This window comes from Malurus melanocephalus, unplaced genomic scaffold (genome assembly GCF_030028575.1).
Source record: "Malurus melanocephalus ecotype Western Australia unplaced genomic scaffold, MMel_1.1 scaffold_143, whole genome shotgun sequence".
In the NCBI taxonomy this organism is placed as follows: Eukaryota; Metazoa; Chordata; class Aves; order Passeriformes; family Maluridae; genus Malurus; species Malurus melanocephalus.
Genome location: NW_026623375.1, coordinates 630,367 through 656,617, shown reverse-complemented (window position 1 = coordinate 656,617; position 26,251 = coordinate 630,367). Strand labels below are relative to the sequence as shown.

The 26,251-nt window shown below is 54.9% G+C and overlaps 5 protein-coding genes across 8 annotated transcripts in view; 2 read left to right on the top strand and 3 right to left on the bottom strand.

Moving 5' to 3' along the window:
• The window catches only part of LOC130576486 (mucin-2-like), a 7,143-nt gene extending 6,735 nt beyond the window's left edge, over positions 1 to 408 (bottom strand). For both annotated transcript variants that reach the window (XM_057371203.1, XM_057371204.1), the window contains exon 1: positions 349 to 408. In XM_057371203.1, coding sequence (XP_057227186.1) covers positions 349 to 403 — 55 coding nt within the window. In that variant the 5' untranslated portion in view covers positions 404 to 408. The remainder of the gene's footprint in view (positions 1 to 348) is intronic.
• A 1,149-nt stretch (positions 409 to 1,557) lies between these two features.
• NDUFAB1 (NADH:ubiquinone oxidoreductase subunit AB1) lies at positions 1,558 to 4,034 on the bottom strand. The gene is made up of 4 exons (XM_057371194.1): positions 3,738 to 4,034; positions 3,517 to 3,604; positions 2,436 to 2,542; positions 1,558 to 1,734 (listed from the first exon to the last, which is right to left on the bottom strand). Exons 1-3 carry the CDS (start codon positions 3,999 to 4,001, stop codon positions 2,451 to 2,453), a joined length of 444 nt encoding a protein of 147 aa, XP_057227177.1. The 5' UTR covers positions 4,002 to 4,034; the 3' UTR covers positions 1,558 to 1,734; positions 2,436 to 2,450.
• Positions 4,035 to 4,713: 679 nt separating this feature from the next.
• Positions 4,714 to 13,473, bottom strand: PALB2 (partner and localizer of BRCA2). 3 transcript variants are annotated; one of them, XM_057371192.1, is made up of 13 exons: positions 13,374 to 13,473; positions 13,224 to 13,283; positions 13,068 to 13,141; positions 10,756 to 12,677; positions 9,292 to 10,103; positions 8,969 to 9,052; positions 8,684 to 8,845; positions 8,218 to 8,303; positions 7,786 to 7,947; positions 7,519 to 7,635; positions 7,106 to 7,193; positions 5,960 to 6,108; positions 4,714 to 5,095 (listed from the first exon to the last, which is right to left on the bottom strand). In XM_057371192.1, the coding sequence occupies exons 1-13, from the start codon at positions 13,440 to 13,442 to the stop codon at positions 4,864 to 4,866; spliced, it is 4,017 nt and encodes a 1,338-aa protein (XP_057227175.1). In that variant the 5' UTR covers positions 13,443 to 13,473; the 3' UTR covers positions 4,714 to 4,863. The 3 variants fall into 3 exon arrangements, with proteins under 3 accessions (XP_057227175.1, XP_057227172.1, XP_057227174.1); XM_057371189.1 differs by having other exon boundaries at positions 4,715 to 5,095; positions 10,756 to 12,645; positions 13,054 to 13,141; XM_057371191.1 differs by lacking the exons at positions 4,714 to 5,095; positions 7,106 to 7,193 and having other exon boundaries at positions 6,015 to 6,108; positions 10,756 to 12,645; positions 13,054 to 13,141.
• A 20-nt stretch (positions 13,474 to 13,493) lies between these two features.
• Positions 13,494 to 18,144, top strand: DCTN5 (dynactin subunit 5). Its single transcript, XM_057371193.1, has 7 exons — positions 13,494 to 13,578; positions 13,707 to 13,775; positions 14,153 to 14,271; positions 14,701 to 14,812; positions 15,449 to 15,551; positions 15,780 to 15,871; positions 17,772 to 18,144. The coding sequence occupies exons 1-7, from the start codon at positions 13,531 to 13,533 to the stop codon at positions 17,790 to 17,792; spliced, it is 564 nt and encodes a 187-aa protein (XP_057227176.1). The 5' UTR covers positions 13,494 to 13,530; the 3' UTR covers positions 17,793 to 18,144.
• An 833-nt stretch (positions 18,145 to 18,977) lies between these two features.
• Positions 18,978 to 24,860, top strand: PLK1 (polo like kinase 1). The gene is made up of 10 exons (XM_057371247.1): positions 18,978 to 19,985; positions 20,112 to 20,280; positions 20,358 to 20,502; positions 20,960 to 21,053; positions 21,546 to 21,765; positions 22,272 to 22,430; positions 22,514 to 22,591; positions 23,069 to 23,223; positions 23,621 to 23,803; positions 24,162 to 24,860. The coding sequence occupies exons 1-10, from the start codon at positions 18,978 to 18,980 to the stop codon at positions 24,366 to 24,368; spliced, it is 2,418 nt and encodes an 805-aa protein (XP_057227230.1). The 3' UTR covers positions 24,369 to 24,860.
• Positions 24,861 to 26,251: the final 1,391 nt, after the last annotated feature.

Here is a 26,251-nt window from a genome sequence, read left to right as displayed (position 1 = left end):
ACGGAATGGCCACAGCACGGCACGGAATGGCCACAGCACGGCACGCGGCCGCTGCTCTTACCGGCCCCCGCCGCCGTGCCCGCGCCGCTGCCCGTCCCGGGACTCCGTGGCCGGGCCCAGCCCGGGCAGCTCCCGGTGATACCGAGCAGCAGCCGCCGCCCTCAGCCCCAGCGCCACCGAAAACACGGACGCGCCCGCTGCCGGTACCGGCCCCACCGCCGCGGCAGACCCCCGGGATGCACCGGCCCTGCCGCCGCCGCCGCTCCCCGAGCGCAGCATCCCCCGCCCAGGGAGCAGAGGGAGCGGGGACCCCTCCCGGCCGTGCCCACCTCCCCGCGCCTCGCTCACCTGCGGCGGCCAGGAGCCGGGGYAGCCGGGGCAGCGGGAGCCGGGGCCGCTCCATGGCGCGGCGTGGGCGGCTCTGCCAGGCGGCGGCAGGAARCCCCCGCCCGCCCCCGCTGCGGCGGGGCGGAGGCGCCGGGAACCGCAGCCCCCGGCCCGGACCCGCCCCACGGCACCAGCACCGGCACCAGCMCCGGCCCGGAGCTCCCTCCCCSCGGGGTGGGCGGACCGGGGCTCGGCAGCGGGACCCACCTCGGGGTGCTCGGCACGGCCCCCGCTATCCGAGCCCGGTGCTCAGCATGGAACCAGTGCCTGCGGGGTCCGGGGGACTCACGGCTCCTGCCTGTACCCCTGCCAGCTGCTCATCCCTGGGACACATGCTCTGCCCCTGGCTGCCCTCATTCTGTCCCTGTCCACCCAAACCACGCCAGGGCCAGGGCTCTCCCTGGGCACCGCTGTCACCTCTGGCTATGGGTCCCTCACATCACTCAGGGTCACCGCACCAAGAAACCTCAGTGACCACCCCCCACCATCAGATATCTCGTATCCATGCCATAGGGAAACCACCATGGACACAGCAGCCAAACCCACCGAGTTCCCCCAGTTCTGCTGTGCAACTGCTCAGAAAATGTATCAGAGCTCCGTTGTCCTGTGGAGCCACGGAGAAGTTTCCAAGGGCACAGGGAGATCAACACCTGGGCCCTGGAGGCAGAGGGTCACTGGAATGCCAGGGATCTCACAGTGAAGGAACACCACACCACACACAGGCACCATGTGTAGCACCGCAGCCTCTGCTCCATTTTCCATCCTTACCTCCCCCATTGCCAGAGGATCTGTTATCCAGTGACACTTCCTTGGCTCCGGGCCTGGCAGTGCTGCTGTGACATATCAGTGTGTCTTGGCTCTGAGGAAAAATTGCAGTGTTCAGAAATAACCCGTTCCTGCCTCAGGAGGGTTAAAGCGAGGCTCCTGGGCTGAGATGAACTGGGTGTACAGCAACAGTGATATGAGAGAGAGTTATCCCSCGCTTTATTTTCCATCAGGAAAGCAGAAGTCTTTCACACAGAATTTGTTTTTACCAGCACTGATGAAATAAACAGTTACAAGCATGTAGRGCAGAGCCAAATCTCAGGGTAGAGTCCCCAGAGTGTCCTTCACACCCAAATACCGCCACTGGGACCCACCCACTCTGAAACAGAACAGCCATCAACACAATGGTCTTAACTCTTTATTCCTGTTTTTTTTTTTTTCTTGGTTTTAAAGGACAACACATTCAGACAGCTTTAAATACAACATCCACGTGCAGCTTCCCAATGAAAGCCTCAGTGGGACAGCATGTGCGCTCCCATCCATCCCTGCCGGCATCAGCCCAGTCCTGGCGTACCACAACTCCTGGGAAAACAAAATCCACGTGTTTAACATTTCATCAAGCATTCAAAGGCACAGAAGTGGGTCAGGACATGTTGAGTGCTGAACACAGGCACAGAAGGAGCCCCCAGCTCTCTCCAAAGGCCACGGCTCCCACCCTGGCCCTGGACAGTGAAGGGGAACAGACCCCCTGCCCCAGGGAGTTGGGGGGGAGGCCTGAATCCGCACAGGAACAGGCAAGAATGTGGATCAGCRCTGCAGGCTGGCCTGAGGCCACCTCATTTCCCCTGCAGCCCTCCACTGTGCTCCTAGAACCCTTTCCTGCCCATTTCCTTACCGGCTGTGGGGGAGGAAATGACAGCAGCAGCGGGTGCTGAGGTGCTCCCACATGCCCTGCACAGGGCTGAGGGACACGGGGAGAGGGACAACTGTAGCCAACACCAATYTGTGACCCACAACAGCCCCAGGGATGAGCCGAGCACTGGATGTGCCAGGYGGGACGAGAGAAGAGGCTGCTGAGCCCTACATCCTCTCTCCAGATGCAGGTACCTCAGGAAAACMCCGCCCACCCTCAGGAAAACACACCCCACTCACCCGCCCTGCTGACACCCACAGCTGCTGCCAGCTCCCTCCCGAGCTGCTGGGCTCCCGCCTGTGCCACACCTGTCACATGTCACCCTGCCCTGATGTGTGCCCAGGCATCCTCAGAGCACATCTGCACTCACCTCTGAGRAACTGCTTCACTCATAAATATCCTTCTTATCTGCGATGTAATCTACAATCTCCTGTGGGCACATCAGCTTCTCTGCATCTCCATCAGGAATTTCAAATCCTGTAAGAAGGGGCACATACTTAGCCCAAAACCAACAGAAATGAGAGCAAGGCCGAGGAAGGGATGGCTGCTGGCTCAGGGGACATGCAGGCAGGGGCTGCTGTGTCAGCCAGAGCTGACACTGCATCACTGCACTGCCCAAAGTGACACCTCTTCAGGGCATGGGACACAGCAGGCACAGCAGCAGCCAGTGCCCCTTGTACCTTGTTAAAGCCATCAGTGCCATCCCAGAGCCCCCCCAGACCCCAGCGTGTGGCAGGGGGACATTCTTGGACCTCCAGGCAGTGCCTGAAGCCCCTCAGGCTGACTCTGCTGTCATGGGCTTGCACAGAGCCAACACCAGGGCAGGGCATGAGGGCTCTTGCTGGTGGARTTGGTCAGGAACACCCCAGAAATGTTTTTTCAGTGCTCCTGGCCACACTCACAGCTCACTCGGGGAGCAAAGATACACTGCCAGCAAAAGTAAAAACAAACTTGAAATATAAACTGATAAGGAGAAAACACTTTTTTTTTTACACTTTTTTTTTTTCTCTAGAAGGACTAAGGATTGAGGATGAAAAACTTCTGGCAAAGAAAAGCAGTCTACACTGTCTGGGATTTTTGATCTACAAAGCCAAGCTCAGCTTCTACTGCACCCCTCTCCCCGGGTGGTACCCTTGGGGGGTGGGAGAGAGGAATTTCTGCTCCAAAGGCCTGAGCTCTGGAGCAAAGGGACAGGGTACACTCCCGAATCCCGCAGATGCAGCGGCCAGCTCAGTGCCCGCTCTGCGCGGTTCGCTCCGCTCTCAGGGCCGGCTCCGTGCGGTTCGCTCCGCTCTCAGTGCCCGCTCTGTGCGGTTTGCTCCGCTCTCAGGGCCGGCTCTGCGCGGTTCGCTCCGCTCTCGGTGCCCGCTCTGTGTGTTTTTCCCTGCCCCACATGACACAGGCCAGCGGTGCCGCTGCTCCCACGGCCCGGCCGTCCCCAGCGTGGTTACCGAACTCGTCCTCCATGGCCATGATGATCTCCACTTGGTCCAGACTGTCCAGGCCCAGGTCCTTCATGAAGTGGGACTCGGCTGTGAGCTGGGGGAGGACACGGCGGTCAGCGGGACCGGGCGGTCAGCGGGACACGGCATGGCCGTGCCCGGGGCGGCAGCTCCCGTTACACCGCAGCCCACGGTCCCCAGCCCTCCCGCCTCCCCCCCGCCCAGCTCACCTTCTCGGGGTCGATCTTGTCGTAGAGCTTGAGCACGTAGAGCACCCGGTCCTTGATGTCGGCCAAGGTCAGGGGCGGCAGCTCGGAGAAGCGGCGGCACGGCGGCAAGACCACCCGCGGCAGCCGGAGCAGCGCGGGGCGGCCCGRCGGAACGGGCGCGGCGGGCACGACGGGCGGGAGGCGGCTGAGGGAGCGGAGCGCGGCGGGGCGGGCGGGCAGCGGCAGCAGGCGGCGGGCGCAGGACGAGAGGACACGGGCCGCCATGGTCGCTGTCCCGGCGGGCGCCGCGCGGCAGGGCGGGAGGGAGAGGCGGCTGCAGCGCTCCCTGCCGGGCGGCGGCCGCACAGCGCTCCGGGCCGGGATGGCGGGCCCGACACCCGACACCCGAGCCCCGGGCCCGGCACAGACCGGGCTGCAGGCACCGCTGTGCCCGTCCGCTCCCATGCTCGGCGGGACCGCAACAGCTCCAGCGAGGGAGACTCCACACTTTCTCTGGCCTCTGCTCCTGGGCTCGTCACTCTCAGGGAAGAAGTTCTACCTCATGTCCAGGTGGAAATTCCTGGGCACCGCTTTCTGCCTGAAGCCTCTTGTCCCATTGCTCAGCACCACCGAGAAGAGCCYTGGTCTAGCTTCTTGGYAGCCCTTTTAGACATTTATAGAAATCGATGGGGCCCCTCTCAGCTGTGTCCACTCTCGAGGCTGAACAGCCACAGCTCCCTCAGCCTTTCCTCATCAGGAAGATGATCCAGTCCCTTCATCTCCACAGCCTCTGCTGCATTTGCTCCAGGTCCCTCCTGTCCTGAGAAGCCCAGAGCAGAACACAACACTTCAGATGTGCTTCACTGGGCTGAGGAGAGGGAAACTATCCCCTCCCCTCCCCTCCCTGCTGCAAATGCTCTTCCTGGTGCACCCTGGAACACCATTGTCTTCCCAGGACACAKGGCTGGTCAGGGACAGCCTGGTGCCCACGAGGACCCCCAGCTCCTTCTCCGCAGCCCCTGGCAGCCCCTCAGTACGGCAGCAGCAGCAGACACAGTATTKTTCCAAAGGCAACACGTTTAATGGCATCACACACACGCAGCACACACAACCCCACTGGTGACGGGGGTCCTCGCCCCTGCCTCTGTCAGGCAGCGCCCGTCTGGGGTGGCCGGTACCGGTACAGGTGGATGGTCCCGTCACGGCGCCCAGCCAACAGCCCGGCCCCGTCGGCAGCCCAGCGGGCCAGTGCCCAGTGCCCTCCAGGGCCCGGGGGCAGCACCGCCACACACCGGCCCTGCAGCAGGTCCCACACGGCCACTGCGCCCGATGTCAGCACGGCAGCTCCCACGGTGTCCCACACGTCACCCTCCAGGTACCTGTGGGGACACAGCAGTCAGGGGATGTGCAAAAACACCATGGCAGTGTTTATTCAATTAGCTCAGGGTCCGGTTAAAGATTAATAGCAACTGCAGGCAGGCTACAGTCGGGGCTGTGCCTCCAGTGCAACCGGGAAGGGAGGAGGCCAAGGAAATCCTCCTGGAGACTCAGAACTTACTTGAAAAAGGGCACTCCTAAAAAAAATTCTGCAAATGTTCAAGACCAGCCTGGACAGGGCTTGGAGCAACCAAGTCCACTGGAAGATATCCCTGCACAGGGCAGGGAGTGGGACTGGATGGTCTTTAAGGTCCCTTCTAACTCAAACCATTCTGTGATTCCATGACTATTCAGCAACCAAGACCTTGGTTCACAGCTATTCTCACACATGTATCACATTTCCTGTGTAAGGCTGAGCCTTACAAGGCTGAACCTGCTGACACCTCAAAACGCAGGACATGGGAAGGAAAAGGCCATGTGCCTGTAGCCAGCTACTCCACACAAACAAATCTGACAGACGGAGTACTGCAGCCACAGGCAGTGCCAGGGCTTCAGCCGAGGAACCCAGGGACACATCCCCCCAGTCTCTGGGGGACAAAGCCAGAGGCCCCAAGCCCAGCCCCATGTCTCCACAGTGACAGGGCGAGGGGTCAGCTCACAGCCTGGTGTGGGAAGTGGGGCAGGAAGCAGCCGACGCCCCCGGCCCCCCAGCCCGCGCACCGGACACGCAGCAGGGCCGGATACAGCCCCTTATCACTGGGGAGATGGCGACTGGATCCCTGCCAGCGCTGCTCTGCTCATCAGGGCTTCTGCCCAAAGCTCCCCGAAGGAGCCAGCCCAGCCCCAGCCCCAGCCCAGGGACTTGCCTGCCTGCACAGCCCGGGGGGAGGCAGGAGAACATCACCCCTGCGCTCCGGCCCGTGCGGGGGTTGAAGGCCACCACACGGAACGCTGGGCTTCCACAGGACTCGCTCTCTTTGGCATGAGGATGACTTAAAACAACAAACAGAAGGCCCTGATACAGAGAGGGAAAATACATCACTAAAAACAACACCAGAAGGAGAAAAACCCAGATAATTTTCCAAAAATTAACTGCTACACTCTCTCTAATAACAGCYTCATGAACAGCAAAGAAAACAGAAATGGTTTACTTTCCTTATCAAATTACATAGAAGCCAAAGCAGCTACTGGCTGATAAGAGCTGCTGCATCACAGCAGAGTCACAGCTCAGTCACATGATGGATTTATGCATTTATCTTCCTGTTTAAGAAAGCTAAACCTGCCATAGGATGAGGTAACACTTTAAAAATGAAAAGAAGTAAAATTTCTGGGCCACATTTTAATCCCTACAAGCTTAAAACGTAACAAAAATTCCATGGAAAGCAGCACAGCTGAAAAAAGTAGCTCCCAGAACAGCCATAAACTAGCATGAAATATCCTGGGACTGATAATCTGAGGAAGACTCCAGAGAGTCTGACTCAAAGTACCATTAKTGGATAAGACATTTTTGTCCCAAAAAGTTACTGAAAGCAATCAAATCCTTGATAAACCACAAAAATCCATCAGGAATCATAGCACATGGAGAAGCAAGTGGGGAAAGATCATTTAGCATGAATGTTGGTTTTACACAGTTCATCCCTTGGGCATGTATGTTCCGAGGAAGCATTTCACAGTGGGTTTCTATCACTGGACACACCCATGTGTAACATGGAAAAGACTTGCCAAGCACCAGCTCTGGGCAACAGCACTTCTGCTTCCCACACATGGGACAATGCAGCTTTGGAATGCACTTGGATGCATTGTTCTCACTTTATTAACGCCCAGCAGAAAGCCAGGAGCTGAGGCAGCCAGCATTGTTTGTTTATTCCTTCTGGTAGCCTATTTACCCTTGAATTATTTGCAGTGTATTGAAACAGAGATGATAGTTCAACCCTCTTTAGAAACCTCAATCCTTTATGTCCCCAGCCCAGTCAGTGCAGCCCAAGCATGAACTGTGAATTTCATGTACATACAGAGTCAGAATATGCTTGATGGCAGATGGAAGCYGGGTAGGAATAACCAATGTTCATCTTTCTCAGGAGCTGACCTGTTTTCAGATTCCTGCAGTTGGTGAAAACACAAATTCTGACACATTTCAACCCTCTAATCACAGTTACACCACTACGGAGGACGGACATGGGTTTTGTTCCACATTAACCAAACTAAGCCAACAGACAGGAAGGGTGTAATGAGGATGATACAAAAGCARTGGAATTACAGCAGCACCATTTATTCCCTGTTTATCTGACTGTGGTGCCACAGTGCAGCCCTCTGACAATCACCATTTCACAGTGGGTCAGCAGCCAGCCAGCACCCCCGTACAATCCTGCAGTTGCTGCTACTGCCCCCCAACCTCCAAATTGTGTATGGCACAGGAAACACTCACCAAACCACAACGCTGTTCCCTGCAGTGGTGCCCACCAAGGCCTCTCTCAACCCTTCTACTTCAGCAAAGGCTGTAACAGTTTCTTTAGGGGGCATCAGAGTCTGCCTGTCATTGCTCCTGAAGGGTAACCAKCACAAAGAAAAGCAGGTAAAGCAATAAGTGCCTACTCTGGAAGAGGAACATGACACTGTTCTACATCTGAGGTGTTTCCTCACTTTTATCCYACCACCACACTGAGACCACCCTAAAGCAGCACCCCAAACTCACCCCACTGTCTCTGAGAGCGACACCACCTCTACTTGCTGCTCCTGCATGGTCCTGCTGCTGCTCACCAGCCTCCGGTCCTTTAGCCCAACAACTGCTCTTATATTCCCAGTTTTCACTAGAGAGTGCTTGAATGAGTCAGTCTCAGAAGAATAAAGCAAGAGCCTAAATCAAGAGACAAACACATGCATGACAGGAGGAAGCCCCACTCAAATATGCAGTAGCATATACAGATCAACCTATGTTGAATCAATTTGCCACCTCTGAGGTGAATAGACATGTCTTTATAGTTGATTTTTAGAAATCCCTTCTATATATTCCAGTTGTTAAAGCAAGTAAGAAAGTGCCACATTAATAAAACTATAATTTCAACCACAAGGAATTAAGCTGCAACTACTCACAGTGCAAAGTACTAGTAAGAAATAAATACACAACCTTATTTCTCCAATCTCCAGCTCTCCCAGTGCTACACACACGAGGTTAGAGGCATCCAACAGAGGAACAATCTGGATTACAGGAGTCTGGGACAACAAAACAAAAATTCAATGTCACCCACAGTGTCCCTTTCATTTTATTCTCATTTTCTAGAGTGTTTCAAGCAAAATTATGTGGGGCAGAACTGGTTTTCAGACCCCTCTCGAGAAGCACACTTCAATGAACAGCTGAACTCTGCTGACTGTTTGCTTAATTAAACAATCCCTGTTGAYGCAAGAGACAAAAAGTGTCTCCAGGGACTGTAAGGGGAAAAAGCACAAGTGAAGTGCAGCCACCATTCTGTGCAGGGAGTATCAAATTCCAGTAGATAACACACACTCGTACAAGCTACAAGCTCCTTGTATCTTTGGAACTAACACACAGGGCAAGAAAATTGCCCTTAATTCTAGARGGACTGTGCTCATACCTCTCCCAGGTGCCAGGTGTGGACCTTTCCCCAGCAGTCAGGTGCCAGAGGTTTCCAGAGGCACACGGCGCTCTCGGAGGCAGTGACCACACGCAGCTCCCTGCAGCCCGCTGCTTCCCACCACACCGTGCTCACATCCACGGCACAGGAACAYGAGGAGTCCTGCCCAAAACAAACCAGTGCTGGTTTTCCTCTGATAGACAAGATCACCTGCTGCATTTTTGTTAAACTTCATCTTGCAGAGCTGCTGCTGCCACAGCACACAATCCCCTGCTGTTCTCCCACCTTTATCTCTGACACAAGCTGCAAGYTCTCTTCTCTGGGGCCATCCAGCAGCACTGGAGTCAACTGTTCTGCTTCATCTTTTCTCTGCATGAACAAAGTAAAGAATGAGGATAGTTCAATCTTGAAATTACATTCAACACATGCAGAAGTGTAGCATACTCTCTGTCACTCTCATGCAGATACTGCATGCTGGAGAGCTATGGTCCATGCAGGAGTAGCATGCAAACACTACTTTCCCCTGAAGTCAGACAAGACTTTGAAAAAGGAGATTTGCCCACAAAACCAYTGGCTTAGTACCCCTGGCAAAGAGCCCAGCTTATTACCTGTTCGGGTGAAGCTCTGCAGGATTCCTGCTCTTTGTTCTCTGACTGCTGATGCTCTTCCAAGGACACAGTCTCATCAGAAATATTCTCAGGACTTYTTTCAGCTGCTAAAGGAAAAGTTGTCCCTTGCTCCTCCTGGTTTCTGGCAGCCTCTGCAGCACAGCTGTCGGGATGCAGTGGGACAGCAGGTTCTTTGTGTGCCACATCCCCCACAACCAGGGCAGCTGCTCCTCTGGGAGAAGGTGGGGTCGCTTGCAAGACAGGTACAGAAGGTGTGTCAGGGGAGACCTCACTGTGCACTGAAGGTAAAACACCTGGAGTTGCACCCACAGCAGGGAAAACAGATGAGGAAATCTGAGATGCAGGGTGGGTGGGAGCCTCAGCTAAGACAGTCCCCATGGGAGTAAATAGCAATTCATGGGTGGAAAGCTCCTTCTTGGAAGCTGGGCTTTCCATGTGAGGGAGGTCAGGCAATCCAGTTTTGGAAGGCAAAATCAAATTACTTCTGACACTTTTTAGTTTTGGATTCATTTGTGCATCTGGTGTCCCCTCTGGAGCCACACCATCCCCAGACACGTGCAGAACAAAACCCTCCAAGTCATTCACAGGGGAAGATTTCAATTTCTCCAGTTTCAGTACTCCAAATTCCTCATTTGGTAAGTGGAAGTCCTTGATGCCCAACTTAGGGACCAGCCACTGAAGACTGCGGAAGGAGAAGAGGGAGCCACRAGTGTCGGGGTCCACAGCAGGAAGGCCAAGGGCAGCAGGGCCCTGTGAATCCATGGGACAGTTAGTTCCTCTGCTACTGTTATCTAAAGAATACAAGAATACAAGAGACAACATCACGTCATAAAATAAGCAGCAACTTGCCTTTCCAGCATCTCTCATGAAGGGTGTCACTCCTCTCTATTAAAAAAAAAAAGGTGTATTTCCTTCCTGGAAAGACGCTACACTCTGCAGTTACTCTCTCTCTGTATCAAGCCTTCAGTTCAAAAGATTACCACCTGACAGATATGCCTGAGTACTTGGTCAGTTTGGTTTATTGGTTTTCTCCCAACACCTTCTCTTTGCACAATACTCACAGATACTTAGAAAGGAGAAAATAACCATTAGCATGCAAACTCAATTAGAGGAATAGACRGACATCTATTTGCTGGAAAACCAGCCCTAGTGTTCACAACCTTCACTCCAACAGCAAGGGCAGCTCAGTAAGTTCTCAGCCCTGCTCCTCCTCTGTTCATTCCCTGAAGTTTCTGGAATTGTTCAAGGAACATGGGCACCACAATGATTGATTAAAAAAAATAAATCTCGTTTTTAAAAAAATAAATCTTGTTTTTAAAAAATAAGTCAACTCCTATCATTTTTTTGCATAACCACAGCAGGGTGTGAACAGCAGGGCCTGCAMTCATGAGGACATTCCTTGGGGAATGGGGCATTTTGGGGAGTTTATATGGGAGGAAGTACCTGTTGAGCCTCTCTGGGCCCTGTGTYTCGCAGAGCAGCGCAGGGAGCGGCGCAGAGGGATGCTGACCCCGGGGAGCTGTTCAGYCCCRCAGGCTCCTCGCTGCCTCTTCACAYGCTCCACTGGATGTTTATCACCCAGACACATGGGAGAGTTGGCTGCCACATCTCCCACATGGCTGGAAAACGTTTCACTCCTTGGGCTCAGGGAATCGCTGCTGTGAAGCTCTAACAGAGTCTTATGGCATTTGTCTGGCACTTGGCTCCCGCTCAGAGGAGGATCAGGACCTGCTGGCTGTGCAGCTCCAGTCATTCCTGTCCCTGCAGACCCCAGTGCTGCAGCACCAGACAATCTCCTCTCATCTGAGGATGACCTTTCAAAGTTAGCATCACAGTTTTCCTTTTCACTCTGGTTCTCATTTACCAGCACAGCACTGCTTTCATTGGCCATTATGGGATCCTGACTCTCTATATCCTGTGACAGTGGATGCATGGGGGCCTTACAGGCAGACTTTCTTCTTCCCTTCTGTTTCCTCTGGGATCGTCTCTGCTCTTGCCTTGTGCTAGTGATGCTTTTCTGAGAAATGGATCCAAGCGAAGTGCTGCTGCTGCTGCTRGACACAGGAAGAGCTTTCTGAGAACTACTTGAGTTTGCTGGATCATTTTCTGCCCCAAGAAAAGGAAATGGCACAACCCTTGAMTCCAAATCACCATCGGCTCTCTCCWGGGAGGGCTGATTGGGGTTTGCATCTTTCTGCTTGCATTTACTCCGCTGACCTTTCTTGCTCCTGCCCAGCTGGCTGAGGATTACAGCATCCAGGTCCACCTTCCTCTGGCAATTCGACATGCGGCGAGTTGTCCGGACATAGTATTCGACGGGAAAGAGCAGCCCTTCAACCACCGTGCAAGAGCTCAGAGTGCCTTCGGGAGCTGTTGTCTGGTCAGGAGGAGAAAGTCTTGACTGAATTTCAAGCTGTTGATTCTCCAGCAGTTCTTCAGCATTGTCCAGAGCATGATCTGCAGGACAGGGATTTAAAGTATCAGTGTCACTTTGATGTCCTTCATGGTTTTTGCTCTCCTCGATTACAGTGTTATTTTTGCTGTCAGACAATATTTCATTTTCTGACATTAAATCCAGGAGTCCACGTAATCCTTCCTGATCTTCACACAAACTCTCACCATCTGGTTGTTTTATTATACTGGGGGATTCTTCTCCTCCATCACCTCTGGGGTCAAGTAAAGTAGAGTCTCCATGCGGTGAATATGGCTCACGTCTACCAGGTGTGGCCACAGCCCTTGAGGACTCAGGCTGCCAGATGTCCCTGCTGTCCCTCAGCACATGTGGGGACAGCTCAGGCTCYCCTACAGTGACACTGCCCTCAAACACATCCTGTACCACTTCTGATGCTGCATCAGGAATGAAACTATTTCCTTCTCCCTGCACAGGCACTGCCCCAGATGCTCTTTGAGTGGRTTCCTCAGTGTGTGAGAGGCTGCTACGCCTGAACACTGGTGACTGGAACTCCTCTGCACTGGAAATTTGATTTTTCACCATTTCACCAGWGCTGATTGGATGCACTTCATGCACYGATTTCCTTCCCTTTGATTCCAGAGTCTTCGTCCGTCTCCGTAGCTTCATCATGCCTCTGGAGGTTTGGGGCGTTTTCTCCTCAGGGACAGGCCTGATGATCCCACAGAATGGGTTTTCCTGGCTGGCTTGAATGCTTTCTGCCTGGGAGCAGTCCTGTGGGTTAACCTCATTGCTACAGAGTTCTGGAACATGCTTAACTGTGACAGATGTTGTCTTCTCTGTGTCAGGATCAGAGCAGGTTTTAGTCTGTAACTGAGAGGGCCCACCTCTGTCAGCACTAGGAGATGTGTTATCTCTAGAACCTGGGGGGAAAAATGTCACATGTAAAGTACTCCTAAAGTCCTGTCTGAGAAAAAACATCAAATGGTAAAATTATCCTTTGTTAGGAGGAAAAGATGGGAATCTTACAGTCTGGATTGGGGCATCGCAGACCTGGCAAGGAGGGAGCAGAGCAGATATTACAGCAGACCACAGCTCAGCCCAGGGTAAGGGCCGTGTGAGGGCGTGGGGRCAGTGGATGTGGCAGCAGTGGCCAAGGGGACAGCAGGGCCCAGAGTGAGGGTCACAGGGTCGGGTCCATCCTCGGCAGGACAATCCACAGGGGCACTAAGGGGCAGCAGTGTCTCTTGGCTGCTCCCACCGCCCTGTCCAGGAGRGGAGGGCGGCCTGCCGGCTCCTACCTGGGGGATCCCGTTCCCACCGTCTCCCACCTGAGGAATCCCGCTCTCGCCGGCTCCCACCCGGGGGGCTCCGCTCCCGCCGGCCGTGGCTCCTGGCTCGCTCGGCTCGCCGCGCCCGCTGCGGACACACAAGACCCCGGCGGGGCTGGGACGGGTTCGCGGTGCCCCGGTGCCCCCCCGTCCCGGCCCGGGTCACTCACCCGCAGCCGGATGACGGTCTCGCTGTACTCCCGCCTCAGCAGCGCCAGCTTCTCCCGCAGCTGCAAGAGACACCCGTGGGGATGGGACCGGCACAGGACCGGTCCCGGCCCCGGCCCCGCCACCCCGCCCGGCCCCGCCCGGCCCCGCACCTTCTCCTTGTCGGCGCCGCTCAGCGCCGCCGCTGCCGCCGCCTCGGCCGCTGCCGGCGGTGCCTCCATGGCAACCGGGAGCGGCGGGACCGGGGCGCGGGCGGAGGTGACGCAGCGGAAGCCGAGCGGGGCCGGGCGGGGCCGGGCGGGAGCGGCCATGGAGCTCAGCGAGATGCTCTACAACAAGTCCGAGTACATCGAGACGGTGCGGGGGCTCGGGGAGCGGGGGCGCGGGCTGAGGGGGCGGTCGCGGGGCCGAGCCGGGCTGGCCGGCGCGTTGCGGGGGCGGCGGGGCGGGGGACACCCGCCGTGACCCGCCCGTTCTCCCCGCAGGCCTCCGGCAACAAGGTGAGCCGGCAGTCCGTGCTGTGCGGCAGCCAGAACATCGTCCTCAATGGCAAGGTGAGCGCCGGGCGGCGGCTGCCGTGTCCCCACCCGGTTCCCCGTGCCCCCGTGCCCTGTCTGCGGTACCCAGCGCTGCTCTCCCGCAGCATCACTGACCTTCCTCTGCCGCGAGCAGCCCGTGCTGCTTTCATCCGCGGAACAGCACGATTCTGTTCTATGCCGAAGCCTGGCTCTGTGCTGCTCAGTGGCATGACAGGAGCACAATTGGTGGTTCTAATCTACTGTACTTTTGCTTTGTTGTCACTTTTCTTTTGACTGAAAGAATCGTCTCTAAGGTAATCTTGCTGGAGGGATCAGACCTCGGCAGGAGTCTGTATAATAAGTGCTTCTTCGGGTAGCAAAGGGAGCTCGTTTACCTGTCTGTCCTTCTGYAGACAATAGTTATGAACGACTGCATCATCCGTGGTGACCTGGCGAACGTGCGGGTCGGACGGCACTGCGTGGTGAAGAGCCGCAGCGTCATCAGACCACCCTTCAAGAAGTTCAGTAAAGGGTAAGAGGCCCCTTCCTTTAGGGAGATACCTAAAAAAATCTGTCAGCTTGACTGAGTCTTGTGTTCAGAGAACTCTGTTCCTTTTGCAGCAATTTGCAGAAATGTGTCCCTCAAACCTGCCTTTTCCTCAGATGCTGAGCTGTGCCTTGAGGGTTGGTGTTCCCTTCAGACTGTTAGATGGGAAGGCTGGAATAGATTAGAATAGCAAAGTGAAGAGCTTGTTTCTGTTCTTCTGTGTTTATTCACAATGTTTTCCTTCTCATTTGGACTGTCCTTTGGAGAGGAGAAACCCGGTTACTGTTCTGTCTCTATTAGCACCAGATCCCCCTCTTTTAATCCATCTGGGGACAGGAGACTCCATGGGGTGATTTTGGGTCTGGCAGTGTCAGTTTATGTATTGGACACAAACAAATACCTCTCCTGTTGCAGGGTGGCTTTCTTCCCTCTCCACATTGGTGACCATGTCTTCATAGAAGAGGACTGTGTTGTCAATGCAGCCCAGATCGGCTCCTATGTGCACATAGGCAAGAACTGTGTCATTGTGAGTGCCATTTCTGTATTTTCTGTAAACACTTGGATGCTGCTGAGGCCTTGTGACAACACCTGACAGGTGTTTCCACCAGCTGGCTGGAGCAGTCTCACCTACTCTGTGCTGTTCCTTCCTGATCCTCTTGGTTTTCTGCTGGAAGCTGAGCTTTCAGGTTTACTTTTCTGAGGACGATGGTTAAGCTGCTGCTGGCTGGAAAATCCATCCAAACAGTGTTGTTCCTTGTGCCTACTGAAACTGCCCAAGGAAGGCAGCCTGGTCCCAAAATACAAGTAGAATTGTGTTTCTGTGTAAATAACACACCAAATAGTCAAGGCTACTCTGTGCTGAGGTAGAGAAGGTCTTGCTGGTCCTCCTTGACTCAGGTTTAGGTGCCAATTTGCACACTGACATGTTAATGTGCAGCTGCCTGTACCTGTGGTAGTTGAAAGCAAGCAGACATTTTTCCTTAAAAAGAAAAGTTAATTCTTTTGGGAGGAACATTCAGTCAAGGTGAAGATTTATACCTGTGATCYCTTATACGGAATGTGCTTTGAGCAATTACTCTTCTTGCAATGTAGGTAACATATCAGTGATAATCAGATAATCTTGTGTTTGTAGTGTTGTAAATATAAACTTTTTCTGTTTTAGGGACGTAGATGTGTTTTGAAAGACTGCTGCAAAATCTTAGACAACACAGTACTTCCTCCTGAAACTGTAGTCCCACCTTTCACTGTCTTCTCGGGCTGCCCAGGTATGTTCCTTCAATCTTAGGGTGCACAGAAGTAGGATAACATGGATATTCATGTTTGGAATGAGATTGCTATAACAAAGGTGCCTATTAGCACTTAGTGCCTAAACATAAAGGTGTCAGGCATGTGCTGCACTGAAAAGTAACAGTTTTAACTGGTGAAACTTCCGTTTTAGTGCATGGTACATGGGTACATGATGATTGATGGCCATACTCTTGTTGTTCTTCCAGGACTCTTCTCTGGGGAGCTCCCGGAATGCACCCAGGAACTCATGATTGACGTTACCAAGAGCTATTACCAGAAGTTCTTGCCACTCACTCAGGTCTAGTAGCCCATTTCCCATGTTTCAGGCACACAGAAGCATTCTGTGGGTGGGGAGAGGGGTGTYACCCAGTGTGGCCAGAGCCCTGCACTCTCCTGAGCACTTCTGTGAGTGTGCCTCAGCACCACTGGCCTGGCCAAGCAGTCCCTCGTGAAAGCTGCTGTGTCCTGTTCAAACTTTGTATGTTCATCCAATGTACTCCATTCCATGTTGTCTGAATTGTGCCACTGAATGTTCTGGAGCTGGGAARGCTGAAACACCTGCCTTGGGGCAGCAGCTGGGGACTGAGGCAGAGTTGATGTGTTCCGCAGCCTCAGCCTGTCTGTTCAGTTCTGTCCTAGCCCAAAGCTAGRTTTAGGTTTGCTAGGAGCAGTCTGCACACCAGCAGGGCTATTTGGGTGTGCTCTGGGGCTCATTAGACCCCGGCCTTTCCTTTGCCACAATATTTRCTGCTCCAATAGTCCAGCATACTGAGGTGTGTGGCCTCTTCCTTTTTTCCCTGGGATTCTCTCCGGGGGTTCCTCATTCTGCTATTGGCTTTAGGAATTTTGGCTGACACTGACACCTGTCTTCTGTGCCTGACAGGATGTTTCTTAGCTTTTTACTCCTGAAGCAGACTGACATCAGTCCTKTGCTCTTACCCCACAAGGCTAGTGTTCTTGGGGTCAGTGCCACTGCCTGAATATCACAGAYCTTAAAGAGCCAAAGGCCTTTGGAAAGAGGATTGCCATGTCACTCACAGAATTCAGTGCAGCAGAAAGTGGGTAATTAAATGTGAGAGGGTACTGCAATTGTCCCCATTTATTACCTAGTGTCTGTATTTGCAGAAAGCTCTCTGATGCTTTTCTGCATTATGAAACTTAAGAACAAGACTCAGACTTCTTAGAGTGAGCATTTCATTTTGGACACCTGGTTGAGCAGGAATAGTTCTTGCTGAGAGCAGCCCTGAAAGTTGGAGGCATTTGATGCTTGTGTACCTGAAAACAGACAAGAGTCTGTCTATTCTGGTTGTGCTCTATTAAAGCTTAACCCTAGCCCTGCTCTAAGTTTTAAACAGGGCCTCCTGCATGTAGTAGTGTAGCAGCTGGGGCCAGGACACTTAATAGGTGTGTGGTAGGTGTGTGACTGGATGAACAGCCCTGGAGCCTCAGCTAATCTGTGTAGCAAATGCTGATACCCCTTAACAGCAAACAGCTGTACAAGTACTAACCTGTAGTAGCTGCTGTTCATCACATGTAAAACCACTGACTGGTTTGTATTTTTACTGTACATAAATTAAAGCCTCTTCAGTTGTTCAAGTGACTCATTGTGACTGTTCAAATCAAACTTCAGACTAGATTGAGGTTCCTACTGTGTCTGGGCATGAGCCACAGTCCCTTGTTCTGTGACTGCTACATGCTATTCTGACTGTCTATGCATTAAAAAAGTGTAGTGCAGTGTGAAACAGCTGCTTTCTCCCTCTGAGCAGCTGGAGAGGCCTCCTCTGTTACAGACCTGACAAGTTTGGGACTTCTTGAGAGATTTCCTGCCAAGTCAGGTGTTCAGAGCACTGCTTTGCTGTTGGGTGTCTCTGGCAGTGTCTGGCAGGAGTGGGGTGTCTGTACTGTGTTGCTGTGTTGTCACCTCCAAGTTTCAACACCACATTGTGCATTTCACTGGGATCRCTTGATCAGCAGCTGCAGTGGCAGGGAGAGGAGTGGGAGAAGGGATATGAGTTYGGGAGTGGGATGGCAGCTGGAAAAGTCTGAGTGATGAATTTCCACAATATCCTGAAAACAGAGCTGTAGTGTACAAAGGGATGCATCATTTCAATTACGCTTTTCTCGGCCTACTCTTCCTTCTAACAGTTTGAGCTGACTCTTCTGCCTTAATTAAAACCTCTTTTGTTGTCTCTGTTAAGGTGGCCTCTGCCAGGGCCTAAAACCAAGCCACCACTGAAGATCCTAAACACCCAGCATTATTAACATTCCTTACACTGGCCACTTTCTCCTCCTGCCTCTGAAGCGTCCCTCTGACCTGGGCTCACCTCTCCGGCTCTGCCAGCTTTGGGAAGATGGAGTGTCAGTGGGCTGCAGCTTGGGGAGTCCCAGATCTGCTGGCAGCCTTCCGTCCAGCATGGTGCAGTAAAACGACTCACATGAGGCTGTGCCTGTAGCCAGAGGAGCTGCAGGAAYGGGGAAGCGTATCCCACAGGGAGGGGAATGCCTTCTTTCAGGAATCTTGTACAAACACTGAGCACTTCCACCCCCAAGCTGCTGTGTTGCTTCMTTGATCGCCTGTGTGCTTTGCTCGGGGTTGCTCTGACCAGGATGGGCAGGGTGTGCTGCTGGATTTGAGGGTGTTCAGAGTCCCTGGGAACACTCGACTCCCTCCCTGTGCCACTGGGCCAGGTGCTGATGGCTCAGCATGAGGAGCTGAGCGGGACTGTGAGGGGCTGTGTGGGAAAGTCTCTCAGTCACCAGGCGAGGGGGGGGCTATGCCTGCTTAGTGAGGAGCAGAATCTCCCGAGATGGTCCAGCTCCATGGTGGGAATGACACCTGAACTTGGCTAYGGTGACCTGCAGGGCTCCCAGCTTYGTGSACTGGGCTCTGCAGGATACCCTGGTGACRGAAAAGTGCAGGATATGCTGGTCAGGAACGTCTGTTCTTTATTAGCCAGGGCTGAAAGAAACAGCTTCTACTGGTGGGGGAGGGAGGCCAAGTGATACTAAGTTCCTGCCTTCAGCCCATGGAGCTGTGTATGCCAGGAGGCAGAGTAGGTGCCTGGGCTGAGGCCATGCTGCTGGTTTTGTGTGATTTTTCATTGGTAATAGAGTTAAGGGATAGGAACATCCCATGGTGACTTCTCTTGGCAAGTGGGGCGCAGGAGGCAGCATTGGGAGTGCTGGAGACCCTGGAGTGAGGGATTCTGGAGTGGGGGGGTCAGTGGGCAGTGTGTCCTTGCGGTGAGGGGCAGAGGAGGCAGCGAGGTCAGTGACAGCCCCACGGAACTGTCACCCGAGGGGACCGAGGGGCAGCAGGAGTGGAGGGCGCCTACGGAATAAAAACCAGCCCAAAGACCGGGTGCTCGGGTACCCGTGGGGATCCCGCCGGGAACCGGCGGGACATGGAAGCTGCGGGGAGCGGACGGTGCCGCCGCAGGCYCTGTCCCGGGACAATCCTGGCCGGGTGCGAATCCCAAGGGAATGTCCCTCAGGGAGCGCCTCGTGCGCGCGCTCGGGAGTCTCGCGGGGCCGCGCGCGTGCCCGGGGCCGGCGGGAGCGCGCGCGGCCACAACCAACGGCCGCCAGCGCACGCGCACACGAGCGCGCGCTACCTGGGGGCGTGCCCGAGCGCGCCCGGCCCCGCCCCTGCCGGCACGTGCTCCTTCGCGCTCCCATGGTGCCCCGCGCGCCGCGTGGATTTTAAATCCTGCGGCCAATGGGGAGCGGCCGCGCGCGGTAACGGCCCCGGCGCCGCCTTTGAATCGCAGCCGGACGGAGCCGTGCCGAGCTCAGCCCGGATCCACCGGCACCCGGCATTCCTAACTGCACCGGGACACCGGCACCCGGCATTCCTAACTGCACCGGGACACCGGCACCCGCCACTGCTTCACTACAGACACCCGCGATTCGCTGCTCTCCCGGCACCCACCGCTGCTTCTGTACAGGGACCGGGGACCCGCCGCTGCTTCGGTACAGGAACCGGGGACCCGCCGCTCTCCCGGCACTCCCCGCTGCTTTGGTACAGGGACCCGGGACCTGCCGCTCCCCCGGCAGCGGCACCGCACGGGCACAGCATGAGCGAGCCTGCCCGGGCGGCGGCGGCAGCGGCGGGGAAGGAGGTGCCCAAGGTGCTCGTGGACCCGCGCACCCGGCGCAGTTTCGTGCGCGGACGGTTCCTTGGAAAGGGCGGCTTCGCGCGGTGCTATGAGCTGGCCGAGGCCGAGAGCAGGGAGGTGTTCGCGGGGAAGGTTGTGCCCAAGTCGCTGCTGGTGAAGCCGCATCARAAGGAGAAGATGTCCATGGAGATCGCCATCCACCAGAGCCTCTCCCACCGCCACGTCGTCGGCTTCCAGGGCTTYTTCGAGGACGACGACTTTGTCTACGTCGTGCTGGAGCTCTGCCGTCGCAGGGTGAGGAGCTGGGGGCGGGTGTCGGTGTCCCCCGGGTACTGACTGTCCCCTTCCCCGCGTCCTGGGTTTCTGACCTCGTCCCTGCAACCTTTTCCCCGGTACTGACTGACCGACCGTTCCCCGCAGTCGCTGCTGGAGCTGCACAAGCGGCGGAAAGCGCTCAGCGAGCCCGAGGTGCGGTACTACCTGCGCCAGACCATCCTGGGTTGCCAGTACCTGCACAGCCACCGTGTCATCCACCGCGACCTCAAGCTGGGCAACCTATTCCTCAGCGATGACATGGAGGTGAAGATCGGTAAGTGGCAGGGTCCTCAGCCCAGGGACCAGCCAGCCAGGGCATCTCGGTCATATCCCCTTTCCCTGTCTCTCTAGGTGACTTTGGCCTGGCCACCAAGGTAGAATACGATGGRGAGCGCAAGAAGACCCTGTGTGGGACCCCCAACTACATTGCCCCAGAGGTGCTGGGCAAGAAGGGGCACAGCTTCGAGGTAGACATCTGGTCCATTGGCTGCATCATGTGAGTCAAATCGCCTTTGAGAGGCCGTGGGGATGGGCGATCCCTGTGGTTCTGGTCTCCTTGACCCTTCTGAGCTTCGGTGTGAGCCAAAGCTCCAGATCACTGTCCCCACAGCTGCTGGCTGAGTCCTGCTGCCAGGCACCTCCCARCCTTCCCCATGYTCCCCTATGCTGAGGTGTGTGTCCRYAGGCTGGTTGCYCACACAGCATGGTTGTCCTGGRGCGTTTCCAAAAGCCCAYGCTTCCTAACTGAAACTTCCCCTGCTGGGTGCTAGATCCCAGCTTCCCTTTCCAGGGGACAGGAGCCAGGCACACCCCGCATAGCTGTCAGTGTGTTTAATGCTAAGCATGTTCCCTCTGCCAGGAAAGCCCCTGGCTGTGCTCAGAACCGGGTTGCTTCTGCACACAATCTGAGTTTCTTTTGTAAAACTGACACCCTTTTGTCTGGGAATGCCCAGGTACACTCTGCTAGTGGGAAAACCGCCTTTTGAGACTTCTTGTCTAAAGGACACGTACATCCGGATCAAGAAGAACGAGTATACCATTCCCAAGGTATAACACTTCCCATGGAGGATCTGTTCACCTCACAGTGGTGCTTGGTCAGCCTCTTGCTGTGTCTGGCACTCCATAGGCTCTCGCATAAGAGGGCAGGGGCTGTCACTGCTGGGAGGGGCTGGTTCAGGCTGGGGTGGAGCGAACCTCATGGGGAGCCAGCAGCTCCCCACTGCCTGATCCAGCAAAACTCTGAGCTGGGCTGTTACCGTGTGCGGGTGGACACGGGAAAGTCCATGAGGTTTGGGCCAGGTCCCCAGCTCATCCCACTGCTGATGAGTTTTGTGTCAGGCTCAAGTCAGGCTTTGGGTGCTKTTCAGAGCCAGTTTTCTGTGCTGCCCAATTCTGCTTTCCCCAGGCTTGTGTCCTGCTTGCCTGATGCAGCACTGGAGCTCTGCTCCAAATGGAACTTCCCTGGGTTGGAAATCCCATTCATTTGTCACTAGCACACATTGTTCCCTAACCCATCCCTAAATTCCACCTGTCCCTCAGCACATCGACCCCGTGGCCGCAAACCTCATCCAGAAGATGCTGAGATCCGACCCTGCCACGCGCCCAACCATCAATGAGCTTCTGAACGACGAGTTCTTTACCTCAGGGTACCTCCCCAGCCGCCTGCCCACCAGCTGCCTGACCATTGCACCCCGGTTCTCCCTGGCTCCCAGTGGGATGGAACTCGGTGGGCGGAAGCCGCTGACCGCCCTCAACAAAGGTGAGTGTGGGTGCCCAGGTGAGGCTGGGCTGCAGCACTGCAGGGAGCCTGCCTGGCCTCCAGCAGCATCCTCAGCTTTGAGTGTGCCTCCATCACATCATCTCTGATCCTTATGGAAGCTCAAAGCATTTTGTGGATTAGGGAGCTCTCCTTGCTCTGCCCGGGACCAAGGCAGGGAGGAAGCACACTGTTCACTTCAGCTCTGTAATGGGMACAAACTGATGCCTGCAAAGATCCACCTGAACATGAGGAAGAATTTCTTTCTGCGTAGTGCCCAAACACTGAACAGATTGCCTAGAGAGGGTGTGTGGTGTCTCGCACAGTAGAGATATTCCAGAGCCCCCCAAATATGTCCTGTGCTCTGGACTTTACCTGTTGGAGCAGGGAAGTGGGACCACATGACCCATTCTRTGTRTGAARTGTTGCCTATACCTGGGGTTGGGTRTAAGTCTGGTGCCTTTGGAAACCTCCCTGGTCACATCTCCACACTCTTCTCTCTGGCCCAGGACTAGACAGCCCTGCACAGGAGAACTTGCCGGACAAGGAGGAAACGGCAGGGCTGCGGGAGCTGGGAGATGCTGTCAGCTGCCACTTGGCTGACATGTTGCAGCAGCTGACTGCAGTCAATGCAGCCAAGCCCTCCGAGAGAGTAGCAGTGAGACAAGGTGAGCCTGGGGATAGCCCAAAGACCTTGTGGGGTGCACAGGCTGTGGGAAATGTCTCCTAACAAACTGCTTTCTTCCTGCAGAAGAAGCTGAGGACCCAGCCTGCATTCCCATCTTCTGGGTTAGCAAATGGGTGGACTACTCGGATAAATATGGACTTGGTAAATACTATGGATGGCAATGCTTCAGGCTTTCTTGAAGGGGCTGGGAGAAGCCTGGATTTGGGCATTTCCTAGGTCTGGGTGTTTAATCGCCACATCCCAGTGTGTGTGTCCAAGGCTACTACCAGGAATCTTACCAAATACCCAGGAATCCAGAGCAGTGGTCACTGACCATCAGCCCTGGCCACTTTAAGGTGGACAATGGTTACCTGTGTGCGAGGTGACCAAGCTCTCCCCAGCCTGCACAGGGACCTACAGTGGCAGCTGAGGCTGTTTCTGAAATGGGTGATGCAATAAGGAAGATGTCAAATCCAGAGCTGGAAAAGTGCCACCCAGAGCTCCCCAAAGAGAAGGCCTGGCAGAGACTGGGTGGGGTGGCTGTCAGGGAATCCCTGGGTGATAAACCATCGGTTTTGGTACTTCCTATGGCTGGTGTTCCCCTGAGTTTGGAGGTCTCATGGGGTCCTTTCTGGGCAGGTTACCAGCTCTGTGACAACAGCGTTGGGGTTCTCTTCAATGACTCCACTCGTCTCATCATGTACAACGATGGGGACAACCTGCAGTACATTGAGCAGAACAACACAGAGTCCTACTTCACTGTGAGATCCTACCCGTCTGCACTCAATAAGAAGGTCAGTCCTGGGGAGACCTGGCCTGGGGGGTGGTGAGACTCTTTCCAGCTTTGGTGGTGGGGTGGGTTCCAGGGAAAAACACTCATAAGTGGAGGTCACTGGCACTCTGCAGCCTTCCTCTTGCTGGTGACACGTTGTCCCAAGGACAGACACTAGCAGCTCGAATTGCTATCTGAGGCTCATTTATGCGCAGTTTGACAGAAATAAGTGCTCACATGACTTACAGAAGTGTTCAGCAAAGTGATCAGAGTTAAGTTTGAGGATTTGCACAAGCTTTCACAGTGACACCAAGGTCTGAAAGATGTAAGGAGGCTCCTCTGGGACTCTGATGGAAGCCCCTGTACTCCCCCTGTATCTGGGGTCACCCTCAGCCCCTCACAGCCCATCCCATTTTCAGATAACACTACTGAAGTACTTCCGGAATTACATGAGTGAGCACTTGCTGAAGGCGGGGGCGAACATCACACCACGGGAAGGGGACGAGCTGGCCCGATTGCCCTACCTGTGCACMTGGTTCCGGACCCGCAGTGCCATCATCCTGCACCTCAGCAACGGCACCGTGCAGATCAACTTCTTCCAGGTGAGGCTCTTTCCAGGGCCGTGGCTCTGGCTGCGTGTGGTGCTGCTCGGAAGGTGGCAGGAGGGGATGACTTGAGGCAAGGTTTTGCCCAGGGAGTGAGCACTGGGAGCTATCTGCGCTGGTACCTGAGGTCCCCAGACACTCCTCGCTCATGAGGGGCTGTGCCCTTGAGTACCAGGTTGGCTGCTGCAGCCAGGTGCAGCCCTGTTGACCTGGTTGTTCCCAATTGCTGCACTCTGAARGAATTCTGCAGAGGGACCTTGTCACCACACTCTGGGTGCTGCTGAGTTGCCTCATCCAGAGGAAATGCAGCCCCAAGGCGCACAATSCTCAGTGACTGTGTGTTCTCTCCCCCCAGGACCACACCAAGGTCATCCTGTGCCCTCTCATGGCTGCTGTCACATACATAGATGAGAAACGGGACTTCCGCACGTACAAGCTGAGCCTGATTGAGGAGCACGGCTGCTGCCGGGAGCTGGCCAGCCGGCTCCGCTACGCACGCACCATGGTGGAGAAGCTCCTCAGCTCCAAGTCTGGCTCAGGCCGGGTGAAGTCTTCYGCTTAGACCTTGCTCTTGCTGGACTCAACATCTGTGCCAAACKGCCCAGCTGTGGAGGGAGAGGTCTGGGAGCTTCCCTCCCATAGCCCAGCTGGGTTCCCACTCCTGGGGATGGGCTCATTGCCACAAGGAAACCCCTGCTGCTGTGGGAACTGTGTTGTTCACTCTGGTGCCCAAAGGTTTCTTGTTTCCCACTCCTAATGAAGTCTATTTTTTAATTCCCTACCTAGTCTGTTCTTCTAATTTCCCAAAGCCAAAAGCCCAACTCCACACCAGTTGTTTTGTTTGAAGGACCTTGACCTGCTCTTGAGAGAGCTGAGCTGTTACACAAGGTGTCCCATACATGACTGTGCTCTGGGCTTCGTTTCCTCTTGYAGAAGCTCAGGTAAGGGACTGAACAAGCCCCGGGTGAGATTGAGCAATCGGCTTTTTAATACTGAAATGACATCAACTCTCAACTTTTGTATATTGCATAACTTGAATAAAGAGTTGTTTGACACAGCATCCAGCCTCTTTCMCTTCCGTTTGCCTTGCTGAGGCAGGGAGCAGCACCTCTGGCTTCCCCCTCTTATGAATGAGGCATCTTCTTATCCTTACCAAGAGCCCTGGGCTGGGCTTGCCTCTTGCTTGGCTCCATTTAACAGGGAAAAGGGCAGAAGATGATGAAAATGAGGTGGGGGCTGTTTTGAAAGATGCTTATCAGGATCAGTGCTGGGGAATCCTCTTTCCCGGGTGCTTGGCTTTATTTACTACATGACTAATTATGGCGAAAGAATCAGCACCAGTGGTGCAGGAGTGCAGTGACCTGCCTCTGGTGTTCTCCCACCACTGCTCCCTGCCAGCAACTCTGGGTGCTCTCATGCTAGCTTGTTTTTAAACAAAAGCTTTTTATTTTTTAATTTTTATAACATTTTGTATAAATATATTCTGAAAATAGATCTGGTATAAACCCTGTTACCAGTGTATCAAAATCCCACAACCCAGAACACACAGGAATCACACTGTACAAAATTACTGCAGTTCCACATAGGAACTTCGCTGTGTGGGCCCAGCTGGTGCTTGCAGGGAACACATGCCCATGGGTATGCCCTGAACCAGAGCACCCATGGGACACCGGCCCTGAGCAGCAGGACAGGCTGGGGGAGCTGCAGGTATCTGCCTGCCTTTGAGGGAAGGATCCCAGGGAAAAGAAATTCCCTGCTTTGAGCCCARAGAGAACTGCTCCTGGACTGCCGTGCCAACTGCTCAGGGGCTCAGGCCTGGCAGAGGTACAGGCTGCTGGGGACCCTAAGGACAAACCCTTGTTCTCAGCCCAGCTGAGATTCACACCTTCATTGTGGGGCCTGTGCCCTCACAGCCTGGACCCCATGGGCAGACCCAGCCCCAGGRTGGCTGCTCAGCCTGGTGGGGCTGAGGGGTCAGCTCCAGTGGTCACAGGTCAAGGAGAAACATCCCCAGGCCTCGGGCACAGGAGAGAWCACAGGGGACAAAGAGTCCTGCCTCCTGGTGAATGCCCCCCTAGGACTGATGCCAGGCTGAGGACATTGCTGTGCCAGGGCCTCACTGCAGCTRTCCTTGGGAAAACACAACATGCGTTTTCCTCTTTCTTCTCCAAGCACTGYGTCCACCCCACACACGGGGTGTCTTTGTTTTCTGACCCAAGTGCCTTCACACCTGAGTCTGACTGCGAGTGTTTGCAACAGTGGACACCCAGAGTGTCCCTCAGGAAGCTCCAGGGAAGAGCACGGTGCTGCCCTGTACTCCTGATACCCCGTGTCTGCTGGGCTCTGCCCTGGCCCAGGCAGGACACCGAGAGTGGCCGCAGCAGCGTGGGACTCCTGGCAGTGTCCTGTCCCCGCTCAGGCCCCGTCACCCCATGGCAGCCCTGG

Bases quoted from the DNA above. Each gene is read 5' to 3' on its own strand.
- DCTN5 (XM_057371193.1), top strand. From the start codon at position 13,531: ATGGAGCTCAGCGAGATGCTCTACAACAAGTCCGAGTACATCGAGACG. The intron at 15,552-15,779 runs GTATGTTCCTTC...TTGTTCTTCCAG, and splicing joins TGTCTTCTCGGGCTGCCCAG to GACTCTTCTCTGGGGAGCTC. The intron at 15,872-17,771 runs GTCTAGTAGCCC...GTCTCTGTTAAG, and splicing joins AGTTCTTGCCACTCACTCAG to GTGGCCTCTGCCAGGGCCTA.